Source organism: Chenopodium quinoa, unplaced genomic scaffold (genome assembly GCF_001683475.1).
Source record: "Chenopodium quinoa cultivar QQ74 unplaced genomic scaffold, ASM168347v1, whole genome shotgun sequence".
Taxonomy (NCBI): domain Eukaryota; kingdom Viridiplantae; phylum Streptophyta; class Magnoliopsida; order Caryophyllales; family Amaranthaceae; genus Chenopodium; species Chenopodium quinoa.
In genome coordinates, this window is record NW_018742914.1 from 4,090,049 (window position 1) to 4,110,909 (window position 20,861).

At 32.5% G+C, this 20,861-nt stretch overlaps 2 protein-coding genes and 1 pseudogene across 2 annotated transcripts; 1 reads left to right on the top strand and 2 right to left on the bottom strand.

Moving 5' to 3' along the window:
• Positions 1-2,935: 2,935 nt before the first annotated feature.
• Positions 2,936-6,831, bottom strand: LOC110727641. The gene is made up of 8 exons (XM_021907219.1): positions 6,349-6,831; positions 5,881-6,291; positions 5,342-5,765; positions 4,828-5,117; positions 4,694-4,771; positions 3,624-4,197; positions 3,407-3,553; positions 2,936-3,306 (listed from the first exon to the last, which is right to left on the bottom strand). Exons 1-8 carry the CDS (start codon positions 6,829-6,831, stop codon positions 2,936-2,938), a joined length of 2,778 nt encoding a protein of 925 aa, XP_021762911.1.
• A 5,891-nt stretch (positions 6,832-12,722) lies between these two features.
• LOC110727760 (pathogenesis-related protein 1A1-like) lies at positions 12,723-13,521 on the bottom strand. The gene has a single exon (XM_021907338.1). The coding sequence runs from the start codon at positions 13,323-13,325 to the stop codon at positions 12,834-12,836; it is 492 nt and encodes a 163-aa protein (XP_021763030.1). The 5' UTR covers positions 13,326-13,521; the 3' UTR covers positions 12,723-12,833.
• Positions 13,522-14,395: 874 nt separating this feature from the next.
• LOC110727642 lies at positions 14,396-19,531 on the top strand (annotated as a pseudogene).
• The last annotated feature ends 1,330 nt before the right edge of the window (positions 19,532-20,861 follow it).

A 20,861-nucleotide genomic window follows, 5' to 3' on the forward strand; every position in this document is an offset into this window, starting at 1 on the left:
TGGGGGTACACTAGTAAATGCAAGGTATAAAAACTTACCCTGTTTCGATGGAGTTTCATGGCTCATGGATGGGTGGGGTTTCAAAGGCTAGTGGTAAAGACAGGGCGACGTATTCGAGGTGGATGAAGGGGTGTAGCTAGGGATTCGAGACTGGCGAAGGGTGGGTGGGTGGGAGTTTCGGGCTTGTAATTGGGTAGGGCAAGAATTATGGGTTGGTTGATTGTGAGGGTGGGCGAGAAGGCCAGATTTAGGAGAGGGGGCTATCAAAGTGGTGCAGTGGTGGTGGGGATGAAGACGGGGAGAGGGGAGGAAAGAAAAAAGATAAAAAAAAATTAAAAAATATTTAAGCCAATAATAGAGCGACACATGGCATTGTTAACTTGTTTATCAGGTTACTTTTGGTTTTGACTTATTTAAAACTAGCATATAGTGCCCGTGCGATGCACGAATTATAAATCATATTATTAATCCCACATGAAAAAAATAAAAACAATTCAATCAGTAATAAAGGACTCGTTTTCACTAACAATTTAATTATTAAAATTTTGTTTAGCCGCAGTAATGGCCAATACAGAAATTACGGAATGTGATTTGAATAATATTTTATGTCATTGGCATTTGTTTTAACATTTTATTCGCTATTTTTTTTAATAATGTTGTTTTATTTATTGAAATTTAAATGAATAATGCTCCACATAACTATATAAGAGAAAATAAACAGAGCATCAAAAAAAAATATATAAGAGAAATAGACATATTCATTTTTTATCCCCGGTCAGTAAAAACTAAATATTTTCTTGTCATATCATCTGTTTCAATAGCTACATTATAATCTAAATTTGTTTTACCCGTCGCAGTTACCAAATCTATAGACACAATAATAACCTTATATCTCACACACTATATATAAATTTTTGGCATATTTTTGGCTAGGAACATATTGATCGACTTTTTGTAATAAATTATTTGGAATCAATTAAAGTCAATAAAATATATTTTGAATTCAAGATAATTTATATAACAAAAACTAACCAAAAATATGCAACACAATATATCAAGTCTTTGTTATCTCATTACAAATATAAGATAAACGAATCAGTGATTGATTTGTTTGTCATATAGTATAATGCATTAATTGATTGGTGTAAATTAGGATATTCTAATTAACAACATTACTATATGTAGAACAATATAAAATTATTGACAATAACGGCTATATATTTAGTATTGCACCCGTGAAATGCACAATTTTATTTTGAATCAAAATAATATTTTTCTCAAAATTCTTAAAAGTAAAAGCATTGTCAATATATGAATATTACCGTGTTAAATACGAGTAGTTGTTGTAAAACATTTTACTCCTATATATATTTTCCTATCAAATGTTTAATTTAACTTGTATTCTTCTCGTTTAGACTGATTTTTGCTTCAAATTTCTTATGTAAAAAAACGGGAAAATGTCATTGCAAGAGACATTGTACAGAAATTGAAAGGACAATTAAAGTTAAATTTATATTCAAGTTTCTAATTTTTTTAAAGCAACATTTCAACTTAATATTCAATATTTGTCAAGGAGTACAACAACCGATAAAATTAATTATAACACTATTTTGCATTGTACCTTTATTGACTCCATAATTGATCTCAAACTAAAGTCTACCAATAATTTTGTTTACGTTTCAGTAGAAAAAACAATATTAGGCTTTCAATATACAAATTATCTTGTTTCCTTATACCACTTAAATTATATTTATTCAAATTATTTATTCTGTAACTTGATGACTTTTGTAATCATAGATGAAGTAAATGTTGCAAATATATTATGAGTTATTTGTAGTATTAGAGTAAGTAAATCTACATAGTTACACTATAAAAATTACAGATAACATTTAATAACTACAATACACATAGTATAATTTATTGCTAAAAATAAATACAAAATTTAGTTAGGAAATCATGAATATCTTATGCATGTACAGAACTTCCTTTTTATTGATAGATTAAAGTTTGAAGTTTAACAATAATAATTATGCTAGAAATATTTATATAAACAAGATAAGCAAAAGAAGGAGTGACATTTGTCAGTCTCACATTGAGGCGCTTGTCTTTTAATAGAGTACTAGAGTAAGCTCGTGCGATGCACAATTTAAATATTATTTTATGATTTCAAAAATATTATTTAATTTAGCTTGTTTGTGTGTAATATGTATTGATAAGATTCAGAAATTGAGAGTTTAGAACAATTTCTAGAGAGAGAAAGTAAGAGTTTGTTTTATTGATTGAGGAATATTTCTGAATGAATCAGAATATTACAGCATTGTTGCTTATATATGCAAGAGCTCTAACAGAATTATTACATAACAAAATATCTATACAAAATATCTTGTAGAAAACTGTAACAAACTTATAACAGAAAATAGTAGCTTTTAGACTTCTTCCAGCTAGCCATACAGCTCATCATCAAGAATTCAATCTTCTGTCCTGCTCTAGCTTATGAGGAAAAGTTGTTGTGTCATCTCGAGCTAGATCAACCTTGTTGTTCTCTATAAGAACAGAATCTGGAGCCTTGATAGTATGATCATTATCATGATCATCAATATACCCCCCTCAAGCTGGGTGTGGATGACTCAGACAGACCAAGCTTGGAGAGTAACTTAGTCAATTAAGGAGCAGCAGAATTTTTGTCAATATATCAGCTAACTGAGCATCAGTAAGGACATAAGACAACTCAATGAGACCTTCCAAAACTTTATCTCTAGTGAAATGGACATCAATCTCAATATGCTTAGTCCTTTCATGCATAAATTGGATTTTTTCCCAAGTGAATTGCTGACTGATTGTCACAATTCATCTTGATTGGTTTCAAATTTGTAACACCAAGATCTTGCAGCAACCTGACAAGCCACTCAATCTCTGATGAAGCTGCAGCCATTGCTCAATATTCTGCCTCAGTTGATGACTTTGATACAGTAGATTGCTTTTTAGATTTCCAAGAGACCAAACTCTTGCCAAGCATCATTAAGTAACCAGTCACAAACCTTCTACTATCAATGCAGGTTGCCCAGTCTGAATATGAGTAGGCATGTAAAGTTAACTGTGTAGAGGCTTCCAAGAATAAACCTTGTCCTATAGTACCAGCTATGTACCTTAAAAGGTGTTGTAGAGCTTTTACATGCTGTACTCTGGGACTATGCATAAACTGATTTAGAGTTTGTACTGCAAAAGAGATATCAGGCCTTGTATGAGTAAGAAAAATCAACTTTCCTACCAGGCATCTGTAGAGTTCTGGATCACTATAAAGTTCTCCTGTGAATTTTAGGCTAATAGGCAAAGGTGTCTTAGCTGATTTTGAAACATCTAAACCACAACCTTCAAGTAACTCCTCAGGTAAATTTCAGAATGATACCTCTAGGCAGTCTTGAAACCTCAATTCCAAGAAAATAGCTCAGCTCCCCTAAGTCTTTGATGCTGAACACTTGATGCAGATGAACCTTTAAGTCTACCAAAATCTCAGAATTTGAACCAGTGAGAATAATATCATCAACATATACTACTGCAATGCAAATGTCATTGTTTTTTTTAAAGAATGAATAGAGAATAATCATTCTTATTCTGAATAAAACCTTTCTTCTTTAATTCTGAGGTCAACCTAGCAAACCACCGTCTGCTTGCTTGTTTCAACCCATATAAAGATTTAACAAGCTTGCACACCTTATTCTCTGGATTGGGTATACCCTGAGGCATCTTCATGTAAACTTCTTCATCAAGTGTGCCATGCAAAAAAGCATTGTTAATGTCTATCTGGAACAAAGGCCAATTATAACCAGCTGCAATGGCCAGCAAACACCTTATTGTTGCCATGTTAACAACAGGAGAGAAGGTTTCATCATAATATATTCGATATTTATGTGTAAATCCTTTAACAACAAGTCTTGCTTTATACCTTTCAAGTGTTCCATCTTTCTTTAGTTTCACCTTGTACACCCATTTACACCCTATAGCTTTCTTACCCTTAGGCAAATCTGTAACAACCCAGGTGTTTTTGGCTGCCAAAGCTTTAAGTTCTTTATTCATAGCATCTATCCATTCTAGGTGTTGTGCTGCTTCAAAGTAAGTAGCTGGTTCTGTTACACTTGAGATCTGAGTAATGAAAGCCTTTAATGGAACAGGAAACTCATCATAAGAAACAAGATTACACTAATGAGAGGTTGCAGAATCAACTGCACACACATAATCAATCATCCAGGCTGGTTTCTTTGTGGGTCTGGTTGATTGTCTATCAGGTCGGGGTGGTGATTGGGTTGTAAATGGAGGGTTACTTGAGATAGGGTGAGGTAATATTTGTGTGCTTGGGTTATTTTGTGGTTCTGGTGTAGGGTCAGTAGTAATTTGCTCAGGGAACAGGACAAAAATGTCAGGTATATCAGGATCAAAAGTAAAAGTGTATGTTGTTTCTGCTGGGAAAAAAATTGGATCAAGTTTGGGTGTATTGTCTGATAAATGAAAAGGAAAGTGTCTCTCATGAAAAGTGATATCTCTAGAAACAAACACTATGTTTGTTTCTAAATTTAGGAGCTTATAAGCTTTTTATCCAGTTGGATATCCAAGCATTACACAGGGTGTTGCCCTGGAATCAAATTTTGTTCTGCCATTTTTTAGAGTAGCAGCATATATAACACAAACAACCAAACACTTTAAGATGCTCAATGCTAGCTGCAACCTCATAAACTTTCTCATATGGTGTAACATAGCCAAACAGGACAATGTCATCCTGTTTATCAAATGTGTTGCAGTTAATAAACATTCTCCCCAATATTTTGTAAGAACCTTAGACTGAAAAAACAAAGCCCTTGCTGTCTCCAAAAGATGCCTATGTTTTCTCTCCACAACTCCATTTTGCTGTGGAGTATCTACACAACTCCTCTGATGAAAAACCCTAAACTTCTCATATACTGTGAGTATTCTACCCTCACACAAGTCCTTTACATGATCAGTCCTCAAACTCTTGACATATATACCAAATTGAGTGAGAATAAAAGTAATCAAGAACTCTAAAATATCAACACAATCAGACTTTTGTTTCATTAAAAATGTCCAAGTATGTCTTGACATATCATCTACAACAGTCAAGAAATAACAACATGCATCATGAGTTCTTATTTTGTAAGGCCCCTAAGTGTCTACATGTAACAAATCAAAACAGTTGACACTCTTAGCACTATCTTTTGGAAAAGACTTCCTAACTTGTCTAACTTTTGGACAAATTTGACATATGCTGTCATTACAAGCTTTATTTGAAACTTAGAATCTATATGACTCATTTTATTGAAAGGAAAATGACCTAATCTCAAATGCAGTAGCTTAGCTTCATCTCCTACAGCCAAATTTATTGAGGGTTTAATCACTGTCTTCTTCAAATCATCATCTGATACAGAATACAAACCTGAGTCCAAATTACCAAGAACCAGAGAAGTGTTATGGGAATGATCTTGAATCAAACACTTATCATGTGTAAAGACAATATCACAGCACATATCTCTACAGATCCTATGTGTGGATATCAAATTGAAATGCAGATCAGGAACATGCATCACATTGTTAAGCACTATACCATTATCAAACTTCACAGTACCTATATGCTTAACTTCTACTAACTTTCCATTTGCCACAGTAATTGTACTTGGAAATTTATCAAACAAATCATATGAATCAAATAAACTCGAATTTGAGCATATATGATCAGTTGCTCCACTGTCTATTATCCACTTAGAATTCAGACAAGTTATTAGGCAATTACCTGCCATATTGGCCATTCCATTGAACTTCTAAGAACTATCCTGCTGTTTATCTTGTTGAATAAGGCTAACAAGCTTCTCATACTGTTCTTTGGTAATTGGTGCATTCTTCTTCACTCTGACCTTCTCCACAGGATACAACTGCAACTCTCTTCCCTTTGTTCTTGGTGAAACCTCCCTTTGCAGGATAGCCATGTAATTTCCAGCACTTGTCTATGGTGTGATTGTTCAACTTGCAATGATCAAAAAATAGAGGTGCTCGAGCAGCTGTGGGATAATGCTTACTATAAATTCTCCTCTCCTCTGCAGCTGCAAATGCCATGCTACTAGGCTGCCTGGTAACTGCATCAGTAATCTGCATCTGCCTTTCATCTTGAATAAGCAGATTATATGCAACAGACATAGAAGGCAAAGGATTCATCATCAAAATATTTGTCCTAACTCCAGCATGTTTAGGATCAAGCTTCATGAGAAACTGAATCAGTCTTTCATCTTGCTAAGATTTCAGAAATTTTTGTGTCAAATTACAGGTACACCTTGAACAATTACAGACAGGAATCGGATTTGCAACACTAATCTGATCCCAAATTCCTTTGATCTTTGTAAAAAACTCAGCTATTGAGAAAGAACCTTGTTCTAACTGATTCAAAGTTTGTTGCAATGAATAAATCTTAGGTCCAGAAATTACAGAATACTTGTCTTCAAGATCCTTCCAGATCTCATATGTAGTTGAGAAGAAAATAACACTCTTAGCAAGAGTATTATCCAAAGATCTCAGTATGTATGATATTATCATATTATTGCACCTGCTCCAAGCATTATACATTGGATATGCTTCTCCTGGATTCTGCAAGCTTCCATCTATGAAGGACATCTTATTCTTCATTAACAGTGCCAAAATCATACCTCTCTTCCAATCTTGATAATTCTCACCATTAAATTTCTCAGAAACAAGTGAAATTGCTGGATTTTCACTTGGATGAATGTAATAAACTGATCCAAGATCTTGTGTTGGATTAACACTTTGTGCTTCCATTGTAATCAAGGTTTAATACTTGAAGAATTTATTTCAACAGAAAATTATATGAAAAATTGTTTTTGAATTCAAAAATCGAATCAGAAAAACACAAAGAATATATGAACTGATACTAAAATGAGTATCAGAATTACTGCATTTTATGAAAAATTTGCAGAAAATTAGCAGATCTTCTGCTCTGATACCATGATAAGATTCAAAAATTGAGAGTTTAGAACAATTTCTAGAGAGAGAAAGTAAGAGTTTGTTTTATTAATTGAGGAATATTTCTGAATGAATCAGAATATTACAGCATTGTTGCTTATATATGCAAGAGCTCTAACAGAATTATTACATAACAAAATATCTTGTAACAAACTCTAACAAACTTATAACAGAAAATAGTAGTTTCTAGACTTCTTCCAGCTAGCCATACAGCTCATCATCAAGAATTCAAACTTCTGTCCTGCTCCAGCTTATGAGGAAAAGCTGTTGTGTCATCTCGAGCTAGATCAACCTTGTTGTGCTCTGTAAGAACAGAATCTGGAGCCTTGATAGTATGATCATTACACTACTACATTTTCGATCAAATACAACGCCAAAAAATGAGCTATTGCAACGCCTTATCCAAATGTCGTGGCAATAGATAGCCTATTGCAACGGTATTTTTATTGCCGTTGCAATAGAGTAGGCTATTGCCACGGATATAAAACTAATGCTCTTAGAGGTAGAGCTATTGCCACGGCTCTAAAGAACCGTTGCAATAGCCTAGATATTTTAACAAAAATGAAAGCTAATGCAACAGTAGTGTTGTATCATGAAAATTTTAGCTAGGTTGAAGCGCGCATTGTTCCCTCTAATTTTTTCACCAAAATTTTGAACAAACACGTTTTTACTTTTCTCACCCATTTTCTCCACTCATTCTCACAGTACCCATTCTTACCCTATTTCTCCATTTCCTCAATTTCCCCCAATTCTCCATTTTCTCAATTTCCCCCAATTCTCTAGTTTCCCCATCATCATCTCACATAAATAATCATTGTAAAACAAAAATTCTGAGGCCGATTTTGAGGTGAAAATCACGAAAAAATTCATTCAAAAATTTGATTTTTTTCGATTTCTAGGGTTTCGATTTGTAACTGTTGGCGGTGGTGGAGAGCAACGATGGTGAGTTTTGATTTGTAATTGATGGCGGTGGTGGAGAGTTGCTGAGCTAATGTCGCTCAAACTCCAGCTTCGTGCCCTGATCTTTGAGTAAGCCTTCTATCTTTATCTCTCTTTTTTCCTCTTTCTCGCTACTTTCTCTCCCCTTTCAATTATTGTTCCAATTTCGACATTATACACTTAAAAAGTTTCAATCAATTGACTATTTAATGTTAATCAGGAACATCATCATCGTCCGTGGTAGTTGGTGAGAGTGATTTGCTAATTGTTGGACCTGGTGTTCTTGGTCGCTTGGTAGCTCAACAACGGAGTCAGGTATAATCGCTATTTCTATTGCATTTCTACCTCTCTTTCTTTCGTTTGTAAAACATTTAATTCCTCGAGAACTGTCAGGTTAATTTCTTTCGTTTGGGATTCTCGCCTTTATGTTCTTGTCAGGTTCCTTCTTTTATCTTTCATTTCTGATTTGGTTTGATTATTGGAAAATTGGTTGATTTTTAACTTGCAAATAAGTGTGCTTTTGGTTGTTTTGTTGGTTATGGTAATGCAAATGTTATGGTATAGGTAATGACAATAGATTACTATAGTTGGTGTTATAATGTCTAGTAACTGGTGCTTATTAAACTTCTGTCCTTTTTCCAGAGGCTTCTTGTATTATCATCTTCTTACATGTTGGGACAATTGCTACTAATGTCTCCAATCACAATATTTTCTTTGAACTAGAAATAGCTTACATGGGCTGATTGTTATTTCTGTATGGTTCTATGATTTTTATTGTCTTCTTGCACTTTCTGATAATGGCCATTGTGACGTGTTGCAATTCTTAGCAGAAATACAAGTGTATATATGTTAGTTTGTACACTCATCACTTGGCACTTGTCTCGTCTCAAATCAGATTTTTTTTATCTGTTTTAATCACAGTAATTATAACTGCTGTCTATATGAATTTGAGTTTACTGTTGGTTCAAGTTATTGTCATATTAATGGAAATTTGAGAATGATAATTATATTCATGATTTATGCTGCCGTAATTCACAACTGCAGAGTTTGCATAATTCATTTATTCAACTGCAGAGGCAATATATGGTGGATGGGAGTTGATGGTGCATCAAATAAAGGCTCCTAAGAAAGTGAAATTGAGGGGGTGTTCTGCATCTCAGCCCTTTATAAAAAAAAATTCAAACTTGTTGGATCTTTGACCTTTGAACTGTTTCTTCTAGCTTTCAGGTTTCCCTCAGTTTCTGATTTCTAATTTTTTTTCTTTGGGAGATTTGGTTTCTAGGTCTTGTATACTATGGTCTTAGTTCATTTTTTTCTCTTTCCTTCCCCTTGTTTGGGGTTTATAATTTGTGAATTATTATGATTAGATGTTCAGATTTTTTTTGTATGGAATTATGAATGTTACACAGATGGTGGACGTATTTGTTGTATTGGGTCGTGCTTCATTTTGGCAAGAGTTTTTGTTCAGTGCAAGAGAATCACAAAAAAGAGCAAATTAGTGAGTTATACAAGATTCTATACAAGGTTTGAGGAACTGCTAGTATACAACTTCTAATGTTGGATATGAGATAGGCCAATGTGCTAGCATGCCTCGTGTTCAAGTAGGCCGTGCTTGAAACAAGTTAAGAAATATTCGTTTGGGGGTGTTATGTCAGTAGATCCTTTTAGTAATTTTTATATACTGTTTGGTAAATAAGATTATTAAAGGAGGTTGACATACCATGTTTGTGCCATGTTCATGTCAACTTTTAAAAATAATATCCATACCCTCCGAACTGTGGTGACTGTGGTAAGGCTTATGGCGGACTCATACTATGTTAGTCCATTTTACTATCATACTTGATTGACTTTCATGCCAGCCCGGCCCATGCCTACCTCTAATAAGTACCTCTCATTATACAGTGCGAATTAGAGATACCGTATTATATGTTGTTTGGTGTTATAGGATGTGCCTCATTTAAGCGTAGTGATTATGTGGATACGAAATAGAGACAGAAAATCAGTTACCAGTAAAGGTCTGACAGAATGAAAATCAGTTACTCCTTAGAGACATGTCTATATATGAATTAATTATTTTTATATATTATTTTTAAAATTCCACCTCAGCTACTCCATGAAAATATGACACTTGCTTATTCATTTGTAAGTACCCCGAAAGAAATTTAATAAGATATAGATGCTGTCATTGACATATATTCACCGGTAACACTGCAAATTTGAATGAATACTGTTTTTTTTTATTGCATTGCAGGTTTGTTCTATATATGTATATCTATAACCCCTTGTGAGTTCTTGCTTAGTTTTTACTCTTGATTCCAAACTAAATTTAAAAACCGTTGCTCTTTATGCGTTTTAGGCAGCTGCTGCTGCTATTCTTCTTCGGCTTTAACTTTAACCTGTAGCAACATGTGAATAATTATCCTTTATTATTGATCTTGACTTTATTGTTTGTTGTAGCCACTACATCCTCCGGGTATTTTTTTACTTCTTTTTATTTCTCATTGAATTATATATGAGAAAAGAGGAATGATGGATGTTTATCTTCTTTTTTGATTTTGATGAAATTGGATTGTGTTTTTATAAGGTTTTTAGGTTTCTTTGATATATGCAGGTTGTAGGCCTGCTGGCTTCTGTTGTTCTGTGTTGCTAGTTGCTTGCTGGTCTCTGTTTGGTTGCCTGTGGGGCTGTTAGGTGCAGGCTGCTGTCGTGTAGGTTCTATTGGGCTGCCTGGTTGTTGTTGTTTTTTCTGCCTGTCTCTGCTGTTTTGAGCTGTTGTAGGGTTGAAGAAGGCATCCTGGTTTGGACTTGCTTTTCCCTGTTTGCTTCTAGTTTGTTGCCTAGTTTCCGTTGCTGTCTTGTTCTGGTTTTGGCTGGTTAATGTTGCTGTTGTTCCTTTTACTGCTGTTGTTCTGCACTGTCAGCTACTGTACTGCTTTCTGCATGGTGTTGTGCATGCCTGGTTTTGGCTGCTGCTGTCGTTCTGCTGAGCTTGTTGATGTTGGGACAGCTTGCTGTGTTGCTGGTCTCTACTGCTGCTGTTCACCTGCTAATGTTGGTCGCTTGCCTCTCAAAAATTGTAGTCGATGTAGTTTTCTCAATTAATTTAATTAGTGAAATTTGATTTTGTAACTTTTCCCTTTAAGGGCAATAATGTACGTATTTCGCATTATAATTATTATATATAAATGATACTTTAATTTGTTTCTGTTAGAATATTTTAATTTGTACTGACTAATTATACATATATTATATTACCATCCCATCCCAACAAAAAACAAAAAAAAAATATCAATCCGTTGCAGTAGATACGTACTCCTATCATTGTATTAATTAGCTTCATCCGTTGCAATAGGTTCAATTTCATCATAATTATTAGTCAGTACTCTATTGCCACGGATAAGTTATGCCGTTGCAACAGGTATTGGTCTATTGCCACGGATCATTGGTGTCGTGGCATTAGGTGTTATATGTCGTTGTATTAGACCTATTGCAACGCCAGCAGATGCCACGGTACATGGCCGTTGCATTAGGCCTAATGCCACGGATTTTGACGCCTAATGCAACGGATTTGGGGGTTGCAATAGATCAGAAATGTAGTAGTGCTATCATGATCATCAATATGTACACAGTACAAATATTTAAATCAATATCTAATAAATTGAGAAATTAATATAGAGTGGAAGCCTTAATTCATATAATCTGTATAAAATATACGGAGTAGGAGAAAAAGGTAATGTTTATAAGAAAATGAAATAGTCTGACGTTCATTTAATTTTTCCAATCGAAATTGCATAATTATTCAATTTAAATATAAAATATGCTAGAGATATGTATAATTAATTTATCATTTTCAAATTTTTATTTATGTTGAAAAAAAATAATGATGTCATTATTAGTTTTGTCAGGAAATTTTGTATAAGAGGTTGACATGTGAAAAATAATGATATCAGCGGTAATTACTTTAGTTATATTTATTACTTTAGTTATATTTATAGATAGATATAGATATAGATAGATTGACACCCCAAACGTTGTTGTAATACTCACGAATAATAAAAAAGTTGTACTCGTTTAAGCGCTCAAAGGTTGTAATATTAATAGTAATTTTCCCCTTTTTAAAAATAATGTTTACATATTGATATTTGAATATGTTAATAGTTGAATATATGCACTCAAACGTTTCATCTAAATTAAACCTAAGAAATAATTTGACTTGTTTTGTTAGGCTTCTTGTATATGTTTACTTCACCTGATTTGATATGAATTTATATCTTTCTGATATGATATAATCTCCATATTTGACTAAAATTTGACTTTGTTTATGCATTATGTTGTATATCCATTGATAAATAATATCATATGAATTGAATGTCATTTGATTTGTATTAATGTGTATTATTTCCCAAATTAGAAAATTTCATATTTTATTAAAAATGGAATTAAAAAATACAAGTAAATAAATTTGATCATATCATATCTTTCATTTCTGAAAATAAGCTGAAATGAAAATAGTTTGAATCATTTCCTAAAAAAAAAGTAGTTTGAAACTTTGAATCATTGATTGTGATGAATTGGACCAATATATTCACTGCAACATGGAACGTAACAATGAAACAAAAGAATTGAACCCAAATTTACAACGAAAAATTAGAATGAAATTGTACAAATAGATAACCGAGACAAATAAACAGAAACAAGATAACTAATTATAAGTTCATTTTATTTATATATATATTACACCTCTTATTATCATCTTTGTTATCAATCAAATTAAAGAACTCATCAAAAAGCACTTTAATTGATTGAACAAAGCAAGAAGTACATGATAATATGATATAGAACTACATAATGATTGATTATTAATAAGGTTTTTCTCCTGGAATGTTTCCCTTAGGATCATAAACACATACAAATAAAGGCCATAAACCACAATTAACACTAGCACACCCGAGACGAACCGATTTACGCCAAACAATCTGTGTATAAGCCGAACAATCTTTACCTTTGGCACAAGAATTTGATGTGTAGTTATAATCGGACTTTTGACCAACCCATGTATTAAACGTTTGACCACTAGTCAAGTAACCATAACCTAAACCAAGGTTTATACCATATGGTATCTTTGAACCCAAGTCTGTTGAACAACTAGGTTTCTTCTTGTTAGCAAAGTCTTTAGCATAGGCTTCAAGCTTTTTGTCCCATGTAAATGGATCCACCCCGACATCGCGACGAGCAGCGTTATGGCCATCTAGGAAGGTTTTATTGTCATCAGGTAGGATTTGGGATGAACAATGTTTGAATAAGAATGTTATGGTGAAAATAAAGGCAATTGAAAATAGGAGTGACCTCATTTTTTTTTTTTTTTTTTTTTTTGAGGGGAATTTGATTGGAACCAGATGTAATTGCTAGAGGAGCATATGAATGATGGATGTATTACAAATATATATATATATATATTATAAATTATACTATATTAATGTATGTCCATTATTATATTTGTAACCTATTTAGCTTTATTATTTCCTTTTATAAATAAACCCCCTTTTAACTCCCTTAACCTTATTACATCTCTTTGTAACTCTTTTCATAATGTGGCTTCTTATTGTCATTAGGAAGTTATAATTCAAATAATGTATATATGTATCACGTATGTAATTGTACAGGAAATGGAAGAGGCAATCAATATTCGCACATCTTTATCTTTCATTCTTTCTTTTCTTCTATTTTGTAACAATATAGGATAAAATCATTTTATAGGCCAAATTACAATTTGATTGATGTAATTTTTTTGGTAGGTTGTCTCACAAGATCTTTTATATAAGGAACTTAATAACTAAATTATAAGGTGAATTATCTCAATCAATATTTTCTATGCTAATAGTGATCAGTCATTGGTATTCATACACTGCAGTATTCTTTGCACCAAAAAAAAAAAAAAAAAAAAAAAAAAAAACACTGCAGTATTCTTGGTAGGATTGACTAAAACTATTGAGCTGTTTTGACTTCGAAAATAGCAGAAAACTAGCATAGTGCCCGTGCGATGCACGGTTTATAAATCAAATTATTAAACTCGTAGGAAAAATAAAAACAAAGGTAATTCAATTACTAATAAAGGAATTGGTTACTGATGGTCAATAAAAAAAAATTTAAGGAACGTTATTTGAATAGTATTTTATGTTATTTGAATTTCTTTTAATCTTTTATAATGTTATTTTAATAATTGAATAATACTCCACATAACTATATAAGAGAAGTGCTCGTAAAAATTAAATAAAAAATTAAAAAATAAAATAAAATATCTACATAAGAGAAGTGGACTAATTCATTATAACTCGATTATTGAGAGTAAACTTTAATTCATGCATGAATCTTAATTGAAACACTTAATTAATCTGTTTTGCATTTTATAAAAGATTTTTCTATGGATCCAAATTTTGCGAAATTTGCAAGACTAAGGAGGAAGGCTATTCTAACAAGGAAGCGTCAAAGAAAAGAAATTGATTACTCTGGTACTTTTTCAATACCCATACATCTCTTACGTACTCAAAATGAAATAAGAACACTATTTACAAGTACATATATATGATCAAAGCTAACATTTAATTTATTGATTTAGGTTCTACAGACCAAGCAACAAAAATAAGGCTACAAAGAGAGCAATCATTCAATAGTGGTCAGAGAATCCCTTTGGGTGACATTTCAAATGGTCAGGTCCATCATATTTTGATCAACATTTTATATTTTACATACTTTACTTTTAATTCATCAATTAATAATTCATAATCAATATAGTATAAGTGGAGACTTCCTATGCATAATATCCTAATCTTGAGAGTATGTAATGTACGTAGTATGAATTTAGCTACATTTTGTGTTGAATGTGCAATAGTGTATGAGCTAAAATTTATATGTGAAATAATTTGTTGATAATATATGCTAATCCTCACGTATTGTATTTTTCATGAAGCAAATCATATTCACAACTTAATTCAAAGAAATGATGTTTTCATCCAATGTGACGGTACTCAAGCAAAGAAAAGGTCTAACTCTAAATCCATCAGAATTACAACATTTGCTTCTACTTCAAGTTTGGGTAAGTAATTAGATTTATTCAATTGTATGGAATAGTAACTTTTAATTTTTTTTGCAACACTCAAGGTGATTTTCAACGATACAGTAAAAGATATTTTAGCGACTAATCTATGCTAATCATCACTATTTGTATTGTTTCATGAAGCGAATCATGCTGACAACCGAATTCAAAGTGATGGTGTGGCTCAAGATAAGACAAGGTCTATCACAAAATCTGTCACAAGTACTATGTCAAATTGTGCTACTACTTCAAGTACTGGTAAGTAATCAAATTCATTCTATAATATTATAGTTTATAAAGTATAGTATAGCTTGAAGGTTTAGATTGTGCAAATGAAGACGTGTTACATGAGCCATAACTCAATTTCTATCAATAACACTTATAAAAATTATATACTCAAGGAGATCAAGGTATATTACAAATATAAGTATTGAGATTAAATTTAAGTTATATATCTATTTAATTTTAAGGTACTTTTGATGAACTATTGATAATTAATTTAATCTACAACAAAACGTATTAATATTTTAACTATTTAGCAAAAAAAAAAACAAAAAAAAAAGTCTCAACTAACAATATTTTTTTTAATGTTTACTTAGAGTATTGGGACATTGGAGATCCGACTTGTATTTGTAAATTTTGTGGAGCCATGTTATGGTACGAGAAGCGATTAGAGAAGAAACGTGGCTCATCAAAAGATCCAAAGTTTTCATTATGTTGTATGCAAGGAAAAGTGCAGTTACCTTTACTAAAAGAACCACCACCACCCCTTAATGGTCTTTTAAAGAAGGAGGATCCTAGAAGTAACCATTTTCTAGAAAACATAAGACCTTATAACAGTATGCACTCATTTACCTCAATGGGAGGAAGGATCGATTCAACAATTAATCATGGTAGAGGGCCTTATACCTTAGATTGCATGGTCAAAATTATCACAAGATAGGAAGTTTGTTACCGACTTCCGGATCATCTCCGAAATTTGCTCAATTGTACATCTATGACACTGAAAATGAGATTTCCAACAGAAAGTTTAATATGAGGTGTGTAACATTTATCTTTCATACATGAAATATTATTCATTCAATTGAAGGATATTATTATTACAAATATAATACTAACATTTTTTTTTTTTTGGGAATTTTTTTTTTTGCAAAACTATTTAAGAAATTCTGATGATTTTGCTGATGGGATTATTAATGATCTCAAAACTATGCTTGATCTACACAACCCTCTTGCTCAAGCTTTTAGGATGGCAAGGGATCGTTTTATTTCTAATGCTTCTCAAGATGTTAAGCTAAAGCTTATCGGAAGTAGGGGAACAGATGGGCGGACATACAACCTCCCAAGTGCATCCGAAGTGGCAGCACTTATTGTTGGTGATGTAGGAAGTTCTACAGATAGAGATATTATTGTGGAGAAACAATCTGGTGCACTTCAACGCATCAACGAGTTACACCCTTCTTACCTCGGCTTTACAATATCCATTATTATTTCCATATGGTGAGGATGGTTATAGGGTTGATATTCCATTAAGGGACATTGGAGCTACGAGGAAAAGGTCTAGGCTAAGTATGAGAGAGTTTTTTGCATTTAGGATTATCGACAGACTCAATGAAGCCGCGACACTATTGTTGTCAAAAAAATTATTCCAACAATTTTTGGTTGATGCTTATACAATGATCGAGGCAGAGAGACTTTCTTACATCCGAACACACCAAAAACAGCTAAGATCAGAATTATACAAGAATCTTGCTAATGTCGTAATGAGAGGAGACACAGAGCCATCTTCCACCGGAAAGAGAGTAGTTTTACCTTCATCATTTACGGCTGGACCAAGATATAAGATGGAGAATTATCAAGATGCAATGGCCCTTTGCAAGTGATATGGATATCTGGATTTATTTATTACATTTACTTGTAATCCAAAATGGCCAGAAATCACAAGGTTCGTTGAAAAGAGAGGTTTGAGGCCAGAGGATAGACCAGATATCCTTTGTAGAGTTTTTAAAATGAAGCTAGATCGCTTAATAAGTGATCTAAAGGAGCAAAAGATATTTCCCTTCGAAGTTAATGCTTGTAAGTCATCTCTTTTTCTCTGTTTGAATATATCTTTTAATTTGTTCGTCAATTTATTGTTTCATGTGGTTTTGCGAGAGAGTGCAAAAGAAAATTTAGATTAAATAAAGTAAAAATATGTAGTAAAATATATCAATACTCATGAAAATTAATTTATTGCATTTTTTTAAAAAAAAATTATCATTATTTTCTAAAATTTGCAGTAAACTAATTTGGAGGTAGTAGTGGGTGATGGATATTCTTTTATATGTTGATGTATATAATATGTCGTATATGTTTTAATGTGGACTTATTCCTCTTGAACTTCAAAGGAATATTGAAATGGTTGTAACCATATAAAAATGTTAAGATTTTGGATATTATATTTAGATGGTATCAAGAATAAAAGAATGACATGATTTATATGGAACTAAGAGTTTGAAAATGTTTTGTTCAATTTCATCTTCTGAAGGAATTCCATTATCTATTTTTAATTTTATTTTAATTTAATTTATTGTTTGAAGGTATATTTCACCCTGTGAAGCAGTGTGGAGAATTTTCGGATTTGACATGCATTATAGAACTCCTTCAGTCGAAAGACTAAGTTTTCATCTTCCTGGTGAGAAAAATGTCGTGTTCGAAGATGATGATCCAATAGATGCGGTATTAAATAAACCTTCCATTGGGAAATCTTAGTTTTTGGCATGGATGGAATGTAATAAAAAAGATGCGAGAGCTAGAAAGCTCACTTATGTTGAGTTTCCAACAAAGTATGTGTGGAAAGAAGGCAGGTGGGAAGAAAGGCAACGTTCATTTTCTATTGGAAGAATTTATCATGTCCCTCCAGGTTGTGGTGAAAAGTACTATTTGAGAATTTTGTTGAACCATGTGAGAGGTCCGACATGCTATGAAGATATTAGATCAGTCAATGGTGTTTTATACTCATCTTTTAAAGAAGCTTGCTATACAAGAGGGTTGTTAGATGATGACAAAGAGTACATTGATGGAATCACGGAAGCAAGTTTTTGGGGAACTGCAAACCTACCTTAGGAGCCTTTTTGCATTGTTGTTATTGTCAGATAGTCTATCAAGACCAGAACATGTGTGGAATGCGACATGGCATTTACTATCGGAGGATATTCTTCACAAACAAAGGCGTTGTCTACAAATTCAAGGTAAGCAAATATTTGTTTGTCAATACTTGAGATCAAATTTAAGTTTAATAGTTAATTTGTAATTAAGATTAAGCTATATATATGAATTGATTTGATTGTTTTTTTTTTTTTTTTTTTTTTTTGATACTTCATTCATAATATATAGCCAATATAGGTGACCATTTTAATTCCCTTGATATGTTATTTCTTAAGCTGTTAGATTTGAATTATTTATTAGGTGGGTCTTTGTATACTATAAACATATGTCGTTCCACTAGCTGTAACTGTATGCTTATAACTTGTGCAATGTATATATTCTCTAACTTGTAATGCAATTCTCATGGAATCAATTTTTTTACTTTATTTAATCTAAATTTTGTGATTGTTCACTTAATCATTTAATAGAATAATATACTTACAATAAGCTTTAATGCAAATCATTGACATAATTTCAACTATATTATAGATTTGCAGTTAACAGATGATCAGCTAAAGAATTTCACTTTATCTGAAATAGAAAATTTTTTGCAAAGTAATGGTAGCACACTTCGAATATCCCAGGATACCTTTTCCAGATGATATGCTAATGTCAGAAGGAAGAAATAAGTTGATTCAAGATGAGTTGCAGTATGATAGGTCATCATTACAACAAGAACATGAGGCCCTTTGTTCAAGTCTTACCGATGAGCAGAAAGAGGTGTACAATAAAATCATGAGTGCGGTTTCAAAAGATGAGGGAGGTGTTTTCTTCGTATATGGCTATGGTGGCACGGGTAAAACTTTCATTTGGAGAACTCTATGCGCTGCTATAAGATCCAAAGGAGAAATTGTGCTCCCTGTTGCTTCAAGTGGAATCGCATCACTTCTCCTTCCCCGAGGAAGAACAGCTCACTCTAGGTTTAAAATACCTTTGAATGTAACGGAAGACTCAACACGCAATATAAAATCGGGAAGTGATTTGGCGGAGCTTTTAAAAAAGACAAAACTTATCATTTGGGATGAAGCTCCTATGATAAATAAATTCTGTTTTGAAGCACTAGACAAAAGTTTAAGAGATGTTTTAAGGCCTTCAGAGCAACCGTTTGGGGGTAAGGTAGTTGTCTTTCGAGGAGATTTTCGACAAATCCTTCCAGTTATCTCGAAGGGAAGTAGACAAGACATTGTGTTTGCAACAATCAATTCATCTTATTGGTATTCATACACTGCAGTATTCTTTGCACCAAAAAAAAAAAATACACTGCAGTATTCTTGGTAGGATTGACTAAAACTATTGAGCTGTTTTGACTTCGAAAATAGTAGAAGATAAATAGATTAATGACAAAATAAAAAAAAATCTTAGTTTGCCACAATTGAGATTTATTTGATTGAATTTGATTTAATAATTTTGTACTCTATCAGAAAAAATTGTACAATTTTATTATTATTATTATTGAATTACGAGTAATTTTAGTTTTTAGATATAAAAAAGGTAAGGGATACGGAGTCCGGAGAGTATGAAAATGCCCACATACATTGTACCAATAAAATTTCTACCAGACATGTACAAATACTTTGAATAAGTGTCATCAATCAACTTATCAAATAATAATAACCTAAAAAAAAAACTCAACCATACTAACTACTAGCAAGAGTAAGAAAGGGTTGGACCCATGAGAAGTGTTGAATAAACCACTAAACCGTATCGTTAAAACGAGTGATTGTTAAACAATAAAGTTCACTATCAAAATTAATTAATGTTGAGAGTGAAAAATAGCTCAAGTGGTTAGAGCTCCCTTCCCGATTCCAGGAGATCATGGGATCGATTCTCACCCCTGCCGTTGTGGCTCCTCTAAACACCAAAAAAAAAAAATAATGTTATAACGCACATTATAGCTTGTACTATCCCAAAACTTCATAGTTTTGTATTATCCAAAGAGTATATTTTGCTCATTTGATGAGTAAATAAACAATAATATTCAAAACAAATAAATAATGTTCTTAGTACATGTATATAATTTGTATATAAGAACCACTAACAGGTTTTAGGAGCATTTGTAAAATATTTTATTTTACAAAATATAATTTGTATCAATGATATTAGAGGTCCAAAGGCTAATAGATACTAGTGCAAGAATTACATGGCCAGATTAAAGAGGTGATTTGCTTAATTTCATCATCTTTTGGAATTCCCTTCTATCATTTGACTAGCTAATACTCCGTATATAATTTTTATTATATTTTTTTTTAGCCATTTGAGCTTGATTATAATTGTTATTGGTGTTATTAAAGTATGATTAGATCTATTATTATCAATTGTTTAATTTGATATCTAAGTCAAGCTCCTTGTACCATCGCAAGCCATTATTACTACCAAAATTATAGCTAGGTATGTTGTAGAGTTATTCTTTGGAGCTATGTCTGTTATCTCAAAGAACGTTGTATTTGCACAAGGCACTAATAGAGACGAAGCTAAACCAAATGACTTGCCAAAAGTTATCCATTATTATACTACCTCTGTTAAATATTATGTGCAAGTTTGAAATATTTTATATCTCACAAATAATACCCCAAAATTGCACATAACAATTAACGGACTTACGGATATA